Below are 15000 nucleotides of genomic sequence, written 5' to 3'. Positions count from 1 at the left end.
AGGTGGGAAGGGTGAGGGACACAAAGTGCTTGGCTGGGCAAAGGAGGAACCCTTTGAGATGTCATTTTGAGATGCCAGAAACACAATCCGTATCTGCTCCAGGTAACTGAGCACTAACCCGGATCAGTTAAACATCACTATGGAGCTGATCAAGACCTGGCTCTGCTGCTCTCTTGGCAAACTGAGGCACAAGTGACTGATGACCACACGTATCCTGGAGCTTGCTGTACTACTGAGCACAGCATTGTCCCCTACCACCATGGGCCATTTGTCAACAAAACTGGTGCAAGACCCCAAAATCTGCTCAGGGGGGACCAAGGTCCGGTTGACTGAGGGCAAGCGGGCAGTGAGAGCAATTGTTCTTTATTTTTGGGCTGGAACAACCTTGGCAGCCTACTCACAGAATCGTGTTTGGTTGGCTGAAAATGAAAGGAATCATATAAATCAATAATGGTTGAAAAGTCACTTTGTCATCTCCCTTTGAAGATGCTGTATTGAAGCCAAGGTGGCTCCCAGGGCACCGGCTATTAACCCACACAGGGGTCACGCCTGGAGCTGCTCAGGGAAGTTTGTATGATCTTGCTTAGGGGCTTTGTTTAAGTTCAGCTGCTGTAACAGAGCTCCTAAATAACAAACCCAGTTTGGAACGTGGGCAATGGCCAACACGGCAGACACAAAAAAACAACTGCAACAACCCAGCAGGGTAAAGGGGAAGGGACCAGTGGCAGTCCAGTGGTTATCAGGCAGCCACAGGGCGTGGCGGGGGCTGGGGTCTTGTCATAGCACCCAATTCAGGACCCTGCTGAGGCAGGAGTCAAATCCTGCTGTATTTGATGCAGCACATCTTTTGTTTAACCACAATTAATGGAAAACCTCTGGCCTTTACCAGTAATATGGAAGGCACCTTATACATCCTGCTCCCCTGATAATACTTCACCATATTCTATATATTGCACTTAATATCACCTTGTCAGTCAGAGAAGCAATAATACATTAATGAAACCCAGAAAATAATTATTGTGTACAATCAGATTATGCTTTATTAACAGTATCATAATTGAGGAATCTCTGCACATCAACCGTATTGTCCACGGATGTGCACGAGACCCCTCTGTTTATGCACACCCCTGGACCAATCAAACAACAGCCATCACTAATAAAGGTTTATTTAATTCTCACAGTAAAATTTTAATATCACCAGCAGCCTGGGGAAGCCTCAACGAGTGGATTTGCTTGACATCAGATCGTTTCCATTCTGCTAGTCCCAATACTTCTTAATCTTTAATATCAAGGCAATTAAAATTAATGGCCACTCATCCAGAGCCACTGTGGGCAGTGTTTCCTTGACATCAATTGTTTGATGGGATTACCTAGAGGTTAAACTAACAAGCAAGGTTTAATTGGAAGCAATGAGAGGAGCAGCGCTCGTACGTTATGTTTAACCCGCACACCACATCTAAATGAATACCCAGAAATGTTAAACTCTTCCTGAGACTGCAGCGCGCGCCCTGCGCGGCGTCGGGGCTGCCCGAGGAGCCGCAGTCACTGCCCCGGTCCCTCTGCCCAAGGACTCTTTGTGCTACCATGGCTCACCAGTGCAGGGCAGAGCCTGCCCCAGTCCAGGGAATGTGGGGCCACCCAGGGACACGCGGGGACTGTGGCCGCAGCTGGGTGAGCATGGCCCACACGGGCAGCTGGACCTGGCCAGGACAGGGCCAGGGCACTGCTCCAGCAGGCTGTGCAAGGCAGGATTTAGGATTCCTGCCCACCTGGAGCACACCTCACCCAGCTTGTGCTGCTGGCACTGCCACCGTCCCAGGGAAGACGGGGGAGCAGGTGCTGGGCTTCCCCATCAGCACCAGGACCCGGCTCCTCGCCCAGCCCCATGCTCACCCTAAACATGGAAGTTGTCTCCATCGCAAGCTGCCTCACAACACATTTTTCATTAAAATAAACTATCTCTTCACATAAAAAAAACAATGAACATATTTCTCCTCCTGATCATTGAAGGCCAATTAATTAATTGGGCTTAATTGTATATTACATTTCAAACAATACTGTTGCACTTATTTATCATGTTAATTGCAATGTTAAATAAAAAGACAATAAATTATTACTGAAACCATCAAGATGCCTAATGTGGGATTTGGGATGGGGCAGGCCTGCCTCATGTCTCCAGAGTGGGTGATTTCCTGGGATAAATCAGTGCTCATTCGGCAAAGACGCAGCTGACGCAAGAGCATTGCTGCTGAATTAGGGAGCTATAGATCCATGGACCATGGAAATCTTTCCATTGTGTTTCCATGTTTGTAGCACACAGTCTATGTTCCACACCTAAAACATGGTACAAACCAGAAGATGTTAAAAATCAATGTTGCACAATTACAGTCTATGATCTAAACCCAAGAATTTTACCTCCAGAACTATTTCATTATGCTGCAGCTTTTTTCCTTGCTTCCCACATGAAGTCCCAGGGTAAGAGCCCCTCCATCCACAGTTTTCCTTGTCCGCCTGCTCACAGAAACACTCAGAAGCAGCTGGGGCCGGAGGGCTGCTGAAAACCAGCTCCTGCATGCTTTTTTTAAAACAATGTTAAATATATTCCCTTGTCAACCACATCCTTCTTTTGTTTGAAGCAGTGAAAGATGTTATTGCTGTACTCCACTGCCCCGCTCTCAGCACTGGCTGTGCCCTCTCTCCAGCCCGTGTGATGGACTGATGGTCGTTTGTGACACCCTGAAAGAGGCTCATCTGCAAAAGTACAAAACGTCAGCCTCGCAGCAATGGTAGGGGAGAACAGACAATACAGTTTATCTCCCTCCAACGTGTGCTGATGGGGTAGCTCTAAATTACAGCTGACAATGTTCTCTGCTAAGGACATTTTTTTCCCCAGAATTACCTTTTCCGCACTCTTAAAAATGAAATTGTGTGAGGTGTTCATCTTAATAAATAGTTTGTCATTATGCTTTTCTTGAAAAACCTTCTCTACATATTATTTTAAACACTGGTATCAAAACTGAAACCATTGATCTCCCACCTGCAATGAAACGATTCTGGGAGACAATTTTCTTTGCAGCTCAGTAAAGTGCCATGGCAGCAGGATTTCCAGTCAGCGGCTTAATCTGGGGGGAGGATGACCCAAAACACTCACTAATTAAGTGTTTGAGGGAGAAAATGTTCTGCCATGAATCTGCCCCCAGCATGTACGAGGCACTGACAGTACAAGAGAGAAACACTTGGGATCATCGTTAGGAGAGGCTACAGAGGAGCCTGGCTCAGCCAGGGAAAGGACAAAGCCTCTTCATCAAACACGAGCCAACAGCTCCAGAGTTTGGAAAGCCATCCCTTAATGGTATTTATTCCTTCTTCCAGCTCTTTGCCCCTCCAGGGTGTTTGCAGCACAGGAGGTAAATGGGGCATGGTGACAGGCACGGTAAGGTCCAAGGGACACTTGGTCAAGGCTGAAAATACACACACTTAGAGATCTTCCATGAAAGCCCTGAGAGAGGTGCAGCTCAGTCACTTCCTCAGATGCCATTGCCTGTCTCCTGCGATGCTGCTCCTGCCAGAGTTTCGGTGACTGCTCAATTCACTCCGAGTTCTGGATTGCATCCTCTGAGTTCTGCTGCCAGTCACCAGAGCAGTGTGTGCGGAGCTGCTCCACAGTGCCTGCTCAGAGATCTTCTACTACATGGCCTCAAAAATACATACCCTTTTCAGTACAAAGAAAGACAACTCCAGCCCAGTTTGACCTAGAAAATACCAACCTACCCTGCAGTACTGCCATGCAGCCTTTGGAAGTACCTTTGGAAATCAAAGATTAGAATATCCACGGTCTTCATGTTCTCTGGCTGTGACAGCAGATCCATCAGGAACTCAAGCAACCAGCTGATGCACTCCCTCTCTCTCATACATGCTCCTCTCCCATTACATGATACACGGCCCCATTTCCAGGCTTCACCGTATCATCCCGAGGTTTTCCAAGTCATTTATAACTATTTGCCAGAGCAAAGCTCCAGCCAAGGCCAAGGGCCCAGCCCTGCATCCCTGGTGCCAGGCTGGGTGGGCAGCACTGCCCTTGTACCAGGCTGGCAATGTCACCCAGAAAGGCTGAGGCTGCTGGACGTGGCGCTATGGAGGACACAATGCAGCTACTCCCATCACTCACTCAGACTTCCTAATGGATTCAAGGAACAACTAATTCATGTCTGTATCAAATATTAAAAAGACAAACCTATATTCCTGCCACAGGCTCTCTGCCACTGCTGGGTTGTTGGACCATCTGCCTGCCTTTTATTTCATTCTACAGCATATACATTAAATCTTATCTAACAACCAATTAAAAATGAAATCAGATCTATTAGCACTAGAAGCAATCAGTTATGGCTTCTCAAATGTTCCATCTCATTTCCTACAGTCACTTCAGCCTTATCTAGATCTGTCTTTTTATCTGTCCACACGGTGGGATCACTAACCGCCTCCCTGTCAGGCATGACTCACCACTGAGTGCAGAGGGAACAGCTCTTCAGCAGGTCTGGTGGGCTCCTTCCCATGGCATCTCTCCTAATTACACTAACCAAAACTGAAGAACTTTTGGGTTCTTTAAGTTGGTGTTGATGGCATGGCCTCCCCTAACTATACGGCAGGCTGCCTTGGATCACATGGAAGATTTCTGGACACCACTTACTGAAGGAATTGCCACAAACCATTTCATGCCAAGGACTGAAACCAGCAGGCAGATTAAAGCTGCAGACCACAGTGCCCTGGCACTTGTGTGCTCTCAGGCTGTGTGGCTGGTTCCAGGCATCCACAGCAGCCGCGGGGATGCCTGAGGGCACAGGGAGCAGCCCAGCAGCCACCACGGCTGCCCTGCACCCAGCAGGGCTGCAGCGGCTTGTGCGACGCTAAGAGCAAGGAAGGAGCAATGTGAGACGGAACATCTGTGTGATGAATTTCCCTCAAAAACTTCCTGCCCATCACCACAGCTATTTGTAAATGGACTGGGAGAAATGCCGTCCCTTCCCCTGGCACCGAGCACAGGTGCTTCCCACCCCAGTCAGAGTGGGGTACGTGCTGCGTGCCAAGGAACAGGCAAGGAGACAGCAAGGCACACACACGTGTCCTCGGGCTGATACTGTGGGTGCATCCAAAGTCAACTAATTCCAAATTTGGAGAACCTGGGCAGCCTTTCATTTGAAAGTCTTCAATAAAGTGCCTGAATTTTTCATGCATTCAATGGAGACCTATAAAGTAAATCTCAACTCAGGTCTTAATTATAAAGCTAAAGGTTGTGTTGCTAATAATGCCAATACTGCAGCCTGCAATCATTAATAGTTAACACATGCGCCGCAGGCACCACTCCTCTCAAGGACCTGAAATATTGATAAGGGAGCTGAGGGAGCAGGGAGGAGCCGGCACACCGGCCCTCGCGACAGGAGCGGGGTGGCTGGAGAGCGTGGGAACCGCCAGGGCACTTCCCTGCCACGCAAGTTCAAGTCCTTCCCCAAGCTGTACAAGCCAGATTTGTGTGGGAATAGCTGGGGTTTCGAGCAAACATACAGGCCACATGGAATGCCAAGTGGTGTTTTGCTTTTCAAGCTGCCTGGTGAAGGAAAACTCGATGGTGTCATCAGCCTGAGCACCACTGCGTGACACCAGTCTGAGCTGTACAGGTACTTTGGCCCACAGAGAAAGTAGCTGCAGCCAACAACAGCACAGTCCTGACTGGGGAGATGCTGGGTTTCTTGCATTACTTTCACAGTAACAGCTGTTATATGTGGTAAAAGGAGCAAATCTTCCTAATGCAGTTTTGCCACAGAGAAGCCACTTGTGTCACTTCAGCGTAGCTAGAGGCTGAATTTATGATTGGCTCAGAAAAACAACTTTGAGCAATCAAAGAAATTTGGATCTATAAAGACAGATCCTAAATTTGACAATAAACCCAGAATCCTGGCCAGCTGTAATGAATTCAGAGCAGAGCAGGGCTCAGCCAGGAGCCTCACTGCTGTACAGAGAGAAGGCTGATGTGAAGTGGAGTGCAGACCTTGCTGTCTTTTTATCTTCTTCTCTGTGGACAGCAACTTTGTACCCCAGCACAGGCCCAGCCACCATGGGCATGCTGCCTTTCCTGCAGAGCTCAGCCACATCCCATCGCCCTGCAAGCCTCATCATGGTCAACACACAAATATGAAGGGGCGACAGAGGTGCTGTGGGCAGGCCCGGCTCCGTACCACTTGCCTCCACTGGAACCACTTCCCAGAGCCCGGAGGGAGACGGCAGCATTGCAAGGGGAACCCCGAGACTGACACACTGTGGGTGCAGGGGGTCCTCCCTGCTGCTTACCTGTGATACCGTGATGCTGCATTTCTTTGCCAGCTCCTCTTTGGCTTCTTCACTGGGGTAGGGGTTACTGAGGTGGGAGTAAAAATACTCGTTCAAGATTTCCGTGGCTTGTTTACTGAAGTTACGCCTTTTCCGTCTGAAATGAGAAAAGGAAAACACAACTGTTCCTCCAGATGCCAGCAGGTCCCTGGCAGGGCCAGATGAGGGGCAGCAGCCTACATTTCACAGCCTGTGCTGCAGCACAGAGCAACACAGCAGAGCTGCCCTGGCACCCTGATCCCTTTGGGCTCTCCTACACCATGGGAGGGAGCAGCAGGCAGCAACACCACATCCTGCACCCAGCCCTGCATGGCTCCAGCCTCTGCCTCTGGTTTCACACCCCCACCTCCCCGCAGGGTTCATCCCATGGGGCCACAGGCCACATACATGTGCTGCAGCAGAAAAGGTGAGGCAGGTGCTGAGCCAGAAGCCTCCCTGTGACTGCTCCACACCCAGGCACACAGCCCAGCCCAAAGCTCCTGGCCACAGAGCCCCTCTGTGCCAGCAGCAGTCTGACAGACCTCCTTCCCCTCCTTCCCTTCAGCACAGGTCAGCTGGGGCCCCTGCACAGCTCCCCCGGGTGAGCACGGTAGAACAGGATGGGGCAGCCACGCTGACGTGTCCTCACACGGCCCTCCCTGAGCTAATTGGCTTCCAACAGCAAGTGGATTTCAGGGCTTTGTGAGCGAGACCCATCTGTGCCCCCTCCTGTCATGGGCTGCATGGGGCCCAGGCTCTGGCCCTGCACGGGACAGGCCCCAAGGTGCACTCCACCTGGCTGGAGTGTAGAGCCTTGCAGAGAGCACCCACACGTGCTCCGGCCAACAGGAGCCACCAGCCCTTGCCATGGTGGCAGCCAAGGTGGCTTACGGTGGCAGCGCCTGCACAGCTGCAGTGCCAGCCCTCCGTGCCAACGGCTGCTCTCCTTCTGCGGAACATCCTCTGGAAGGCTCCCGTTAAACATTTCCTTGGAGCTGCTTCCCCCAGGGCTGTTGCAATCACTGCCGGCGCCCCAGGCCAGCCGGCAGCCGAGCGCAATCCCCAGCGCAATCCCCAGCGCGCTCTTCCAGAGTATCACGGTGCTGCTAACTGCACTGTATCCTGGAGCAGCCAGGCTCCCTCCCTAGAGCTATGTTTATCTCATTACTATGCTTCCGCTCATTTTGCCTTATTTACCTTCCTCCTTTTTAAAGAAATCACTTTAAAATGTACATCTGCAGGCTCTACCTTTGCGTTCCTGGAGCTCTCCACAGACATCTCCTCCAACTGCCTGCAATTACCCTGATTTCCCACACCTGCCAGTGACCTCCTTGTTAATAACATTATTTTGGTCTTGTTTAGCTCCTCGCAGCTTTCAGGTGTGAAGCGTGAGCTGCTGGAGGAGGGAGGCGCCACATGGTGCCTGCTTCTCCTCCCTATTCCGCCCGGCTCCGCTCCTGCTCTGCCAGGCCCTGCCAGCTGCCAGGGCCCTGCTCTGCCAGCAGGAGCCCTATGAAGGGGCTGGGGACCACTATCCAACCTCATCAGGTTTCAAAACAAATCTGACTGTGACTAAACCCCCCTCCTAATCCCTGTCTGCCTGCCTCCCGGCAGCCTGCGGAGCAAGCAGCCCGCTCAGGCTGCTGTGGGCCCTGGGGATGGGCTCTGAGCTCCAACAGTGATGTAGGTGTCTGCAAACAAGCCCAGTCTTTGCACTAAAATACATAGAAAAGACCTTGCTGCCTCTGAAAGCCTACTGTGCAGGGGGTCCCTTTCACAAGAGCTGTGGATGAAGGCTTTTGCTGGGACAGAGCAGCCTCTCCCACCCATCCCTGCTGACATGGGACACCACTCCCAACATGACCAGGCTCTCCTGGGCTGCCCAGAAATTACTGCTTCCCCCCAAAAGAGACAGGGGCACTTGCCTCGGCCTTACCTGGCATCAAGGAACCTTGATCTTAAAATCATTACTGCTTCACAAGTGCTTTGTTTGAGCTGCATCTGGATGGAGCTGAATTTTCGATGAATGATGCCCACCATCCTTTCAATCTCCTTGGGAGAAATGGGACGTGTCCGGCTCTGTTCTCTGAGGAGGTTCATTACATGTGTGGTAAATTCATTACATGCCTGTGGAGGAAGAAGAGGCTCAGACATGGGTTTGTGCCATCCCACAAGGACACGAGCTCTGACCTGGCTGTTGGGGGAAGGCAGCACTGGGGGCTGGGGGACCCTCACATGGCCCTGTCCCCTCCACACACGTGTGGCCACAGGATCCCACACAGCCTGCCCAGGAGACCTGCAGCCATCCTGGAGCAGCCAGGGGAGCCGAGTGACCACGGCACTGCTCCCGCCATGCTCATCCCTTTCCCCAGCCAGACCCCAGTGGAGAGGAGCAGTCGGATCAGCCCCTGTACCAGCTGCAAGCAGGGGCAGGGTGTGCATGGGGACCCACACATCTCACAGCCAGGTAGGTGACGCCTGGGCAGGGCAGCCCCGAGCCCTGTGCCTGGGTACCCCCCTGCAGCACCGAGGAACCTGAAAGCTTTCTCAGGCACCGTGTGTCCCCTCAGCGGGTGGTTCCAGTGACACAGTGCCCCAGCCTGGCCCATGCTGTGTGGCAGAGGTGCTGAGGGAAGGCACAGGGAGCCCTCAATTATTGCTCTCAGACTGTAACATGTTGATATAAACTTCAGGCTACACCATCACCAGGAACCCCCTGGTCCGCATATCCAAGGAGCCATCACACTGCTGTCCTGCCTTCCCTTTGCAGGCTGGAACCTGCCAAAAACTCTGCTAGCTCCCCTCTTCCCTCTAAAGCCAGGCTGCAAAATATGTACATAATATGTCTGACAACCACGTTTTCAAGGATGCTCCAACATTTCAATAGATTATGTGAGGGAAAGAGTTAAAAGTGAAAAGTTTATGCATCTAAAAACTCATAATTTCCTATAACATTTGCTGAACGTCTCACAACTTATTAAGTGAAGCCATCTATGAATGCAAATGCTGATTAGCAATTTGGCAATAGCCCAACATTCGCAGAATTCACATAGCTTTTCTTTAAACCAGTAGTTCATACATGATTAATTAGAACATCTCATTTATGTAGTGTGCACTTTAGCTCATTACTCTAAGTAAAATTCGTTAAGTATTTACATTTAGATAATTAAAATCTGGGTACACCCTTAAGAAAGATGCATACACTTCAGGCAAAGTGATTTTTTTTCTTTACACTACTGAAAGTAAATTACAGGCTAATTTACATCCTTGCAGCACCCATTGGAGGCAGCGCTTGGCGAGCCCTGGTGCAGAGCCCTTCGCTTGCCACTGCCGAGGGCGCAGAGCCCAGTGCTCGCGGTGCCAGCGTGGCCACCACGGCTCATCCACCACCTGCCACCCCTGGGTTTGTCAAGACTCTCCGAGCTCCAGGAGAAGGAGTTCAACATGTCTCACCCTCACTTCCCACTGGCACATTCTCTTTCTTTCATCAGCAGACAACCTGAGCATGCAAAAGTTCAGGTCCAGCCCTCTGACCAACGGCAGGAACAACAGCTTTGGCTCACCCGGGAAATGTTGCACAGAAGGGAAGGGGACACAGGCACCAAAATGCAGCAGCTCTCCCCGAGATCAGGCAGCAGTTCTGATTGGTCCAAAATACAGCTGAATCTAGGAATTTGGTGCTGGATGGACATTCCAGACACACAGCCACAAGCCCCCTTCTTTTCAGATCCCGGGAATTCAATTTTAAAGTACAATAAAATTTGCAACTGTTGCGTTAGTAATATTTTCAGGTATGTCTTTTCTATAAGAGATATAGCATCATTTAAAAGCAAAAATTTATTTCTTGCTTTCGAGAAGCAAAAACCTTTCCCTAAATTTACTTAACTTGCCTGATGAGACTTGGTTTGGCTACAACTGTTTGGAAGCCTGAGTTTAATTCATCTCCACCAGCACCTCCCCTCTGCAGAGCTGCCTCACACAGCACAGTGGGAGGAAGCTCAGAAGACTCTGATGCTTTGTCTTGTTTCTCTTGTTTATTTATAGCGTCCGAGCTACTTGATCCCTTTTCCAGGACTATTTTTCAGGCCTCTGCTTGGTGCCCGAGACATTATTAATAATGTCAGGTTATAAGTGATGGCCTTGTTAACCTGCTCAGAAACCTTGTAGGAGCAGGGATGCTCCTGCTGCCTCAGTGCTTCATCACGACTGCACAGGAAAAAAAGAGGAAATGGCCCAAAACAATATTGAGGGGCAGGGTGGCAGCCAGTGCTCTGTGAGGCTGGTGGTGGCTTCTAAGCTGCCACACTTCACCCCAGTTCAGGGTGAATTCAGGAGACATCTGCGAACTTGGGAAGTGGGTTCCCAGCTGCTCCGGGAGGCCTGGGACCCTTACGGTACTTTTGCCTACAGCAAAAAATGTATTTCAGTGTAATTACAGCAGATAGCTTTCAATATGTCATCTCTGTTATAGGAGCTGTAAATTATGGAAGGCGCTGCCTGTGCGTGGCCATTTCTCCCGGCGCCCGGCGAGGGAGCGTTGGGTGATGGCGTGACACACTTTCCATTTCTCTTTCCCTTTTTTTCTTTTTCATGAGTGCATTCCCCTGACTGGCAACAAATATCAGGATCAAACTCTGCCTGGAAAGCGTCTCCAGGAAGGCGCTCTGGTTCCTGCTGCCATGGGATGGCGGGAGTGCCTGCACCGGGCAGGGATGGCAGGAGCGCCTCTGCAGCATAGGCAGGTGCCCGGCACGGGCTCCCCGCTGCAGGAGGGCTCCTGCCTCCCAGAAACTGTGGTGCCAGCGGCTGAGATGCCAAGCCCTGGCTGCCTTTCGGGCACTGTGGTGAGACAAACCAGCAGGAGACAGTTTGCTGCCAGGCTGGGGAAATCATCATATGTCTGTTGAGCAGACATGGCTGGGTGTCAGGATCCGTGGGGAAGCACGCATAGCTCATCCTCAGCTCTACCCCTCTCTCCTGCTCCAGCAGCATTTGAACTCCAAAATTTCCTGTGGTGTGGACGGATGGCTGTGACATTTCAGCCGAAACCTTTGTAAATGGAGCTACAGCGCAAAAAATGCTCCTGCTTCCCCCACGTCATTAAACTTACTAGAGTCCAAGGATGTTTGCCAGGAAGCGGCTGCAAGCACCGACCTGCCGCTGCTCTGGCCCAGATCTGCCTGCAGCCTGTGCCCGCATGAGACACGCTGCTGCTGCATGGGGCTCGTTAATCCGACAGCCACCCCCACCCCAATGCTACGGCCGCACCTGGCAGGGCAAGGAGAGCTTGGGGCTCCACACAGGGCTACTGGGGCCCTGGGGAGTCAGGGGAGAACAGCAGATTTGCACAAAGACCCTGACAGGTGTTTGCTCAGTTATTTGTTCACCACTTGAACAGCACAGTGAAAGAGACAGCACAGACAAGGCAGTGCCACTGGCACCCGAGAGACACGGTGCTGCTGGCACCTGGGAGCATGTGGCAAACATTCTCAGTGCCACCAGCATGGCAAATGTGTTGGGTGACCAGGTCCCAGTGGTGAACGCAAACCTACAGGTCTCTACAGCATGCTCTTCACTCCAAACAAAGACACCGTGTGCTGGCATCTGCCTGAACCAGGATTTCCCTAGTTTCTGTCCCAAAGCCTGGGCCTGGTGCTCTGCTGGCACCTCACTGCCCACTCCCTTCCAACCTGCTCCAGCCAACCTGCCATGGCCAGGTCTCCCACCACCTGTTCCAGGAGCCTGTGGGCTGAGATGGCCAACACAGCCCTTGTCTGCCTGTGCTCCCCAACCTGCCAGACTCAGCTGTGTGAGACCTCATCACAGGGCAGAGGGTGGCACTGAGTGACAGACACCTCTCCTCCTCTCTGCCTCTATGGGCTGGGCAAAGGGGAGAAACACAGGCTTGGATGTTGCTCTTGTGCAGTTACAGACAACAGAAAACACTCAGGCATGCAAGATGTGCCCTGGCTCCAGCCAGCAGCCCCTTGGAGCCCAACAGTCTCCTGTCATGGCTCTCTATGGGCAGAGGGGTGGGGAAAGGGAGGGAGGGTTGTGGTCCAGAGCGGGCAGTGGTGGGCACTGGCAAGCAGAGGAGAGCAGCATCAGGTACACGAACAAGTGAGAGGCTGATGTCTGACCTGTTCATATTTCTCCAGCTCTGTGTGATAGATTTGTCTGATCTGGGTCAATTTGGCTCTGTAATCTGAGTGTTCAATAGAGTTATCTGAAGACCCTCCAGAGGCTGCTGCGGCTGCAGCTGCTGCCGCCGATCCCCCACCTTTCTCCGGACCTGAGACTCCTTCTGCCAGAAGCATATTGTCTAGTCTCATTAGCTGAGGATCGGGAGGGTCTTCCTCCTGGGCTCCTCGGATGCTCAAACCTTGGGCAGAAAAGAGAGAACAAGAGAAAACACAGTCAGTACTTCTGCATCTGCCCGGCCGCTACCCGCTCACTGCCCGCTCACTGCCCGCTCACTGCCCGCTCACTGCCCGCCTGCCACAAGCCCACTGTGACACCCGCCTGCCCAGGGGCCCAGCCCTGCCCCAGCCCTGCCCCCGGCACGGCCCCAGCTCCCCAGCCAGCACCCCCTCCACAGCCAGTCCCGTCAGACACAGTCCAGCCAGTGCCGCGGGGGGCTGGCAGTGCCCTGGGACCCTCTCTGCTCCCGTACACAGCAGGAACATCTTTGCAAGGCTTTTAAAGGGCCCTGAAGAATTTTAAACACATCATTGTAAGAACCAGAGGGGTGTTCACATGAGGACAGGGACATTCACCTTCCAGTTGTTTTCCAAGACCCAGCTAAGCCTGTGCAGGGCTGGCACTATCGTGTGTGTTGTATCACTTTGATGTAATGCTGTATAGTAAAAGTAAGGGCATTATCTATTTGAAAATAATTTATTTGCTTCTCATTTCTTTCCAAATGCATCTAAGCCCCACATTAGTTTTAGGGAGACCTCTCCCACTGGATTCCATCCCGTCATGAGGCCCAAGTGTTGGTTTAAAATGCTTGGAGAAAAGCTGACGCTTGCTCCTCAGCTACATCAGGCTGCAGGGGAAAAGCTGGAAGATGGTGTCGCTCCCATCGGCACAAATACCATGGATGCATCCACTTCCAAGTGTGCTTGTGGTCTCTGGCACCACACAGGTGGAGGGAAATGGGGGTGACAGAGCTGGGAGCATGCCCTTGGGAATGGCCGCAGTGGGAGTGGCTGTGGAAGCTCCAGATGCTCCACAATGGCTGCTCACAGGCCAGGGCAGAACAAGAAGGGATCAGAGTTCCCCTTGGCTGTGCAGGGACCGGGATGCTGTCATGATGCCAGGATACTGAAGCGTTTAAATCTCCAGTGGTCTCACTGGATTGTTGGCAACAACATTTTAAATCTGATTTTTGTTTTAAATTGTGGATTTCCAACACGCTGCTCAGTCAGCACATTCTGTGTGCCCTATAGATCAGGGCTGACAATTTGTAAGTGAATCAGGTCAGGCCAGGCTGGTGCCAGCTGCACTAAAAAGGAAGTTTAGGAATAATTACAGTCATACAACCCACCAGAGCCACGGCTTCTTGAATCAACATTTCCATCAGAGGCTTAAGGCACCATGTGCCTCCCAGCCCAATTAACCTCTTTAGCTCTGTTCCAGGGCAGGTACTCGTGCTGCAGTCACAGCGGGTCCTGGGTGCTGCCACTGGCACCTCACTGGTTCGCAGGTGCCTGTGCTGGTCCCCGCTCCCGGCAGCTCCATGCAGGCTGTGCCACACGTGCCAGCACCACACAGCTGCCAGGCATGGAGCTGGGCACCAGCAATGTGCTCTGTTTGCTCTGGGAACAGCACAGGATTCCACACCGACTGTCCCAAGGAGGACACGCAGCGGGAGATGACCCCCCCACTGGCCAACGTTCCAACTCAAGAAAGCATGGCATTAATTTTGCTCTCAAATACACATTCTAAACCTGTCACCTTCATTTAAAACCATAATTCCATATAATTTCATGGGAACAATAAAAATGTCTCATCATCTCTTTAAATTATTTCTGTTGCCTGTTCAGAGGTCCACAGGCACAGGTTGATGATACCACACATCGTCCCAGCGTGTGCCTGAGCTGGCACACACATGGGGGGACAGCCCTGGCATGGCTCAGGCCACCCATGCTGTGGCCAGGGAGGGTGATGCCACACTTGGGAGTCCCCGCAGAAGCAGGGGTGGTGGTCCCTGCGCCCGTCCCTCATTCCATGGTCTGCCAGGCCCCACTGCCTTGGCTCTTGCACAGCTCCTGGCCTGCGGTGCCACAACACAGGGGTGATTTCCTCAGCGAGCTGTTCCCCTGTTTGTCACACTCCTCCTCTGCTCTGCTGTCAGCATGTTCAATAACATCCTGGTTTTAATCCACTCCAGCTCTCCTTCCCTTCTCATCAATGATTTCTACTGTTGTTTTTTCTTTTAGCTTCTGGACCCTTTCTCAGTCCATGTTTACTGTGCTCTATTCCAGCTGTTTTTCCTCAGCTGCATTTCCACTTTCGCTATGGAACTCATCTCCCTCCCACTATTCCATCACAGTCCCACTCTGCTCCCAAATGCAAATGCCTAGCCAAAACCTGCACCAAAATAATTTGGTACAATTGCAGTGATTTCTGCATCAT

General features: G+C 51.7%; 1 protein-coding gene across 6 annotated transcripts in view; it reads right to left on the bottom strand.

Annotated features, from left to right (window-relative positions):
• PBX3 (PBX homeobox 3) overlaps positions 1-15000 on the bottom strand; it is a 103861-nt gene that overhangs the window by 7069 nt on the left and 81792 nt on the right. For all 6 annotated transcript variants that reach the window (XM_069031484.1, XM_069031482.1, XM_069031483.1 and 3 more), the window contains 3 exons: positions 12501-12742; positions 8297-8487; positions 6343-6478 (listed from right to left, as the gene is read on the bottom strand). In XM_069031484.1, coding sequence (XP_068887585.1) covers positions 6343-6478; positions 8297-8487; positions 12501-12742 — 569 coding nt within the window. The remainder of the gene's footprint in view (positions 1-6342; positions 6479-8296; positions 8488-12500; positions 12743-15000) is intronic.

This window comes from Aphelocoma coerulescens, chromosome 17 (assembly GCF_041296385.1).
Source record: "Aphelocoma coerulescens isolate FSJ_1873_10779 chromosome 17, UR_Acoe_1.0, whole genome shotgun sequence".
In the NCBI taxonomy this organism is placed as follows: domain Eukaryota; kingdom Metazoa; phylum Chordata; class Aves; order Passeriformes; family Corvidae; genus Aphelocoma; species Aphelocoma coerulescens.
The sequence above is the reverse complement of the archived record's forward strand: the minus strand, read 5'-3'. Positions and strand labels throughout refer to the sequence as shown.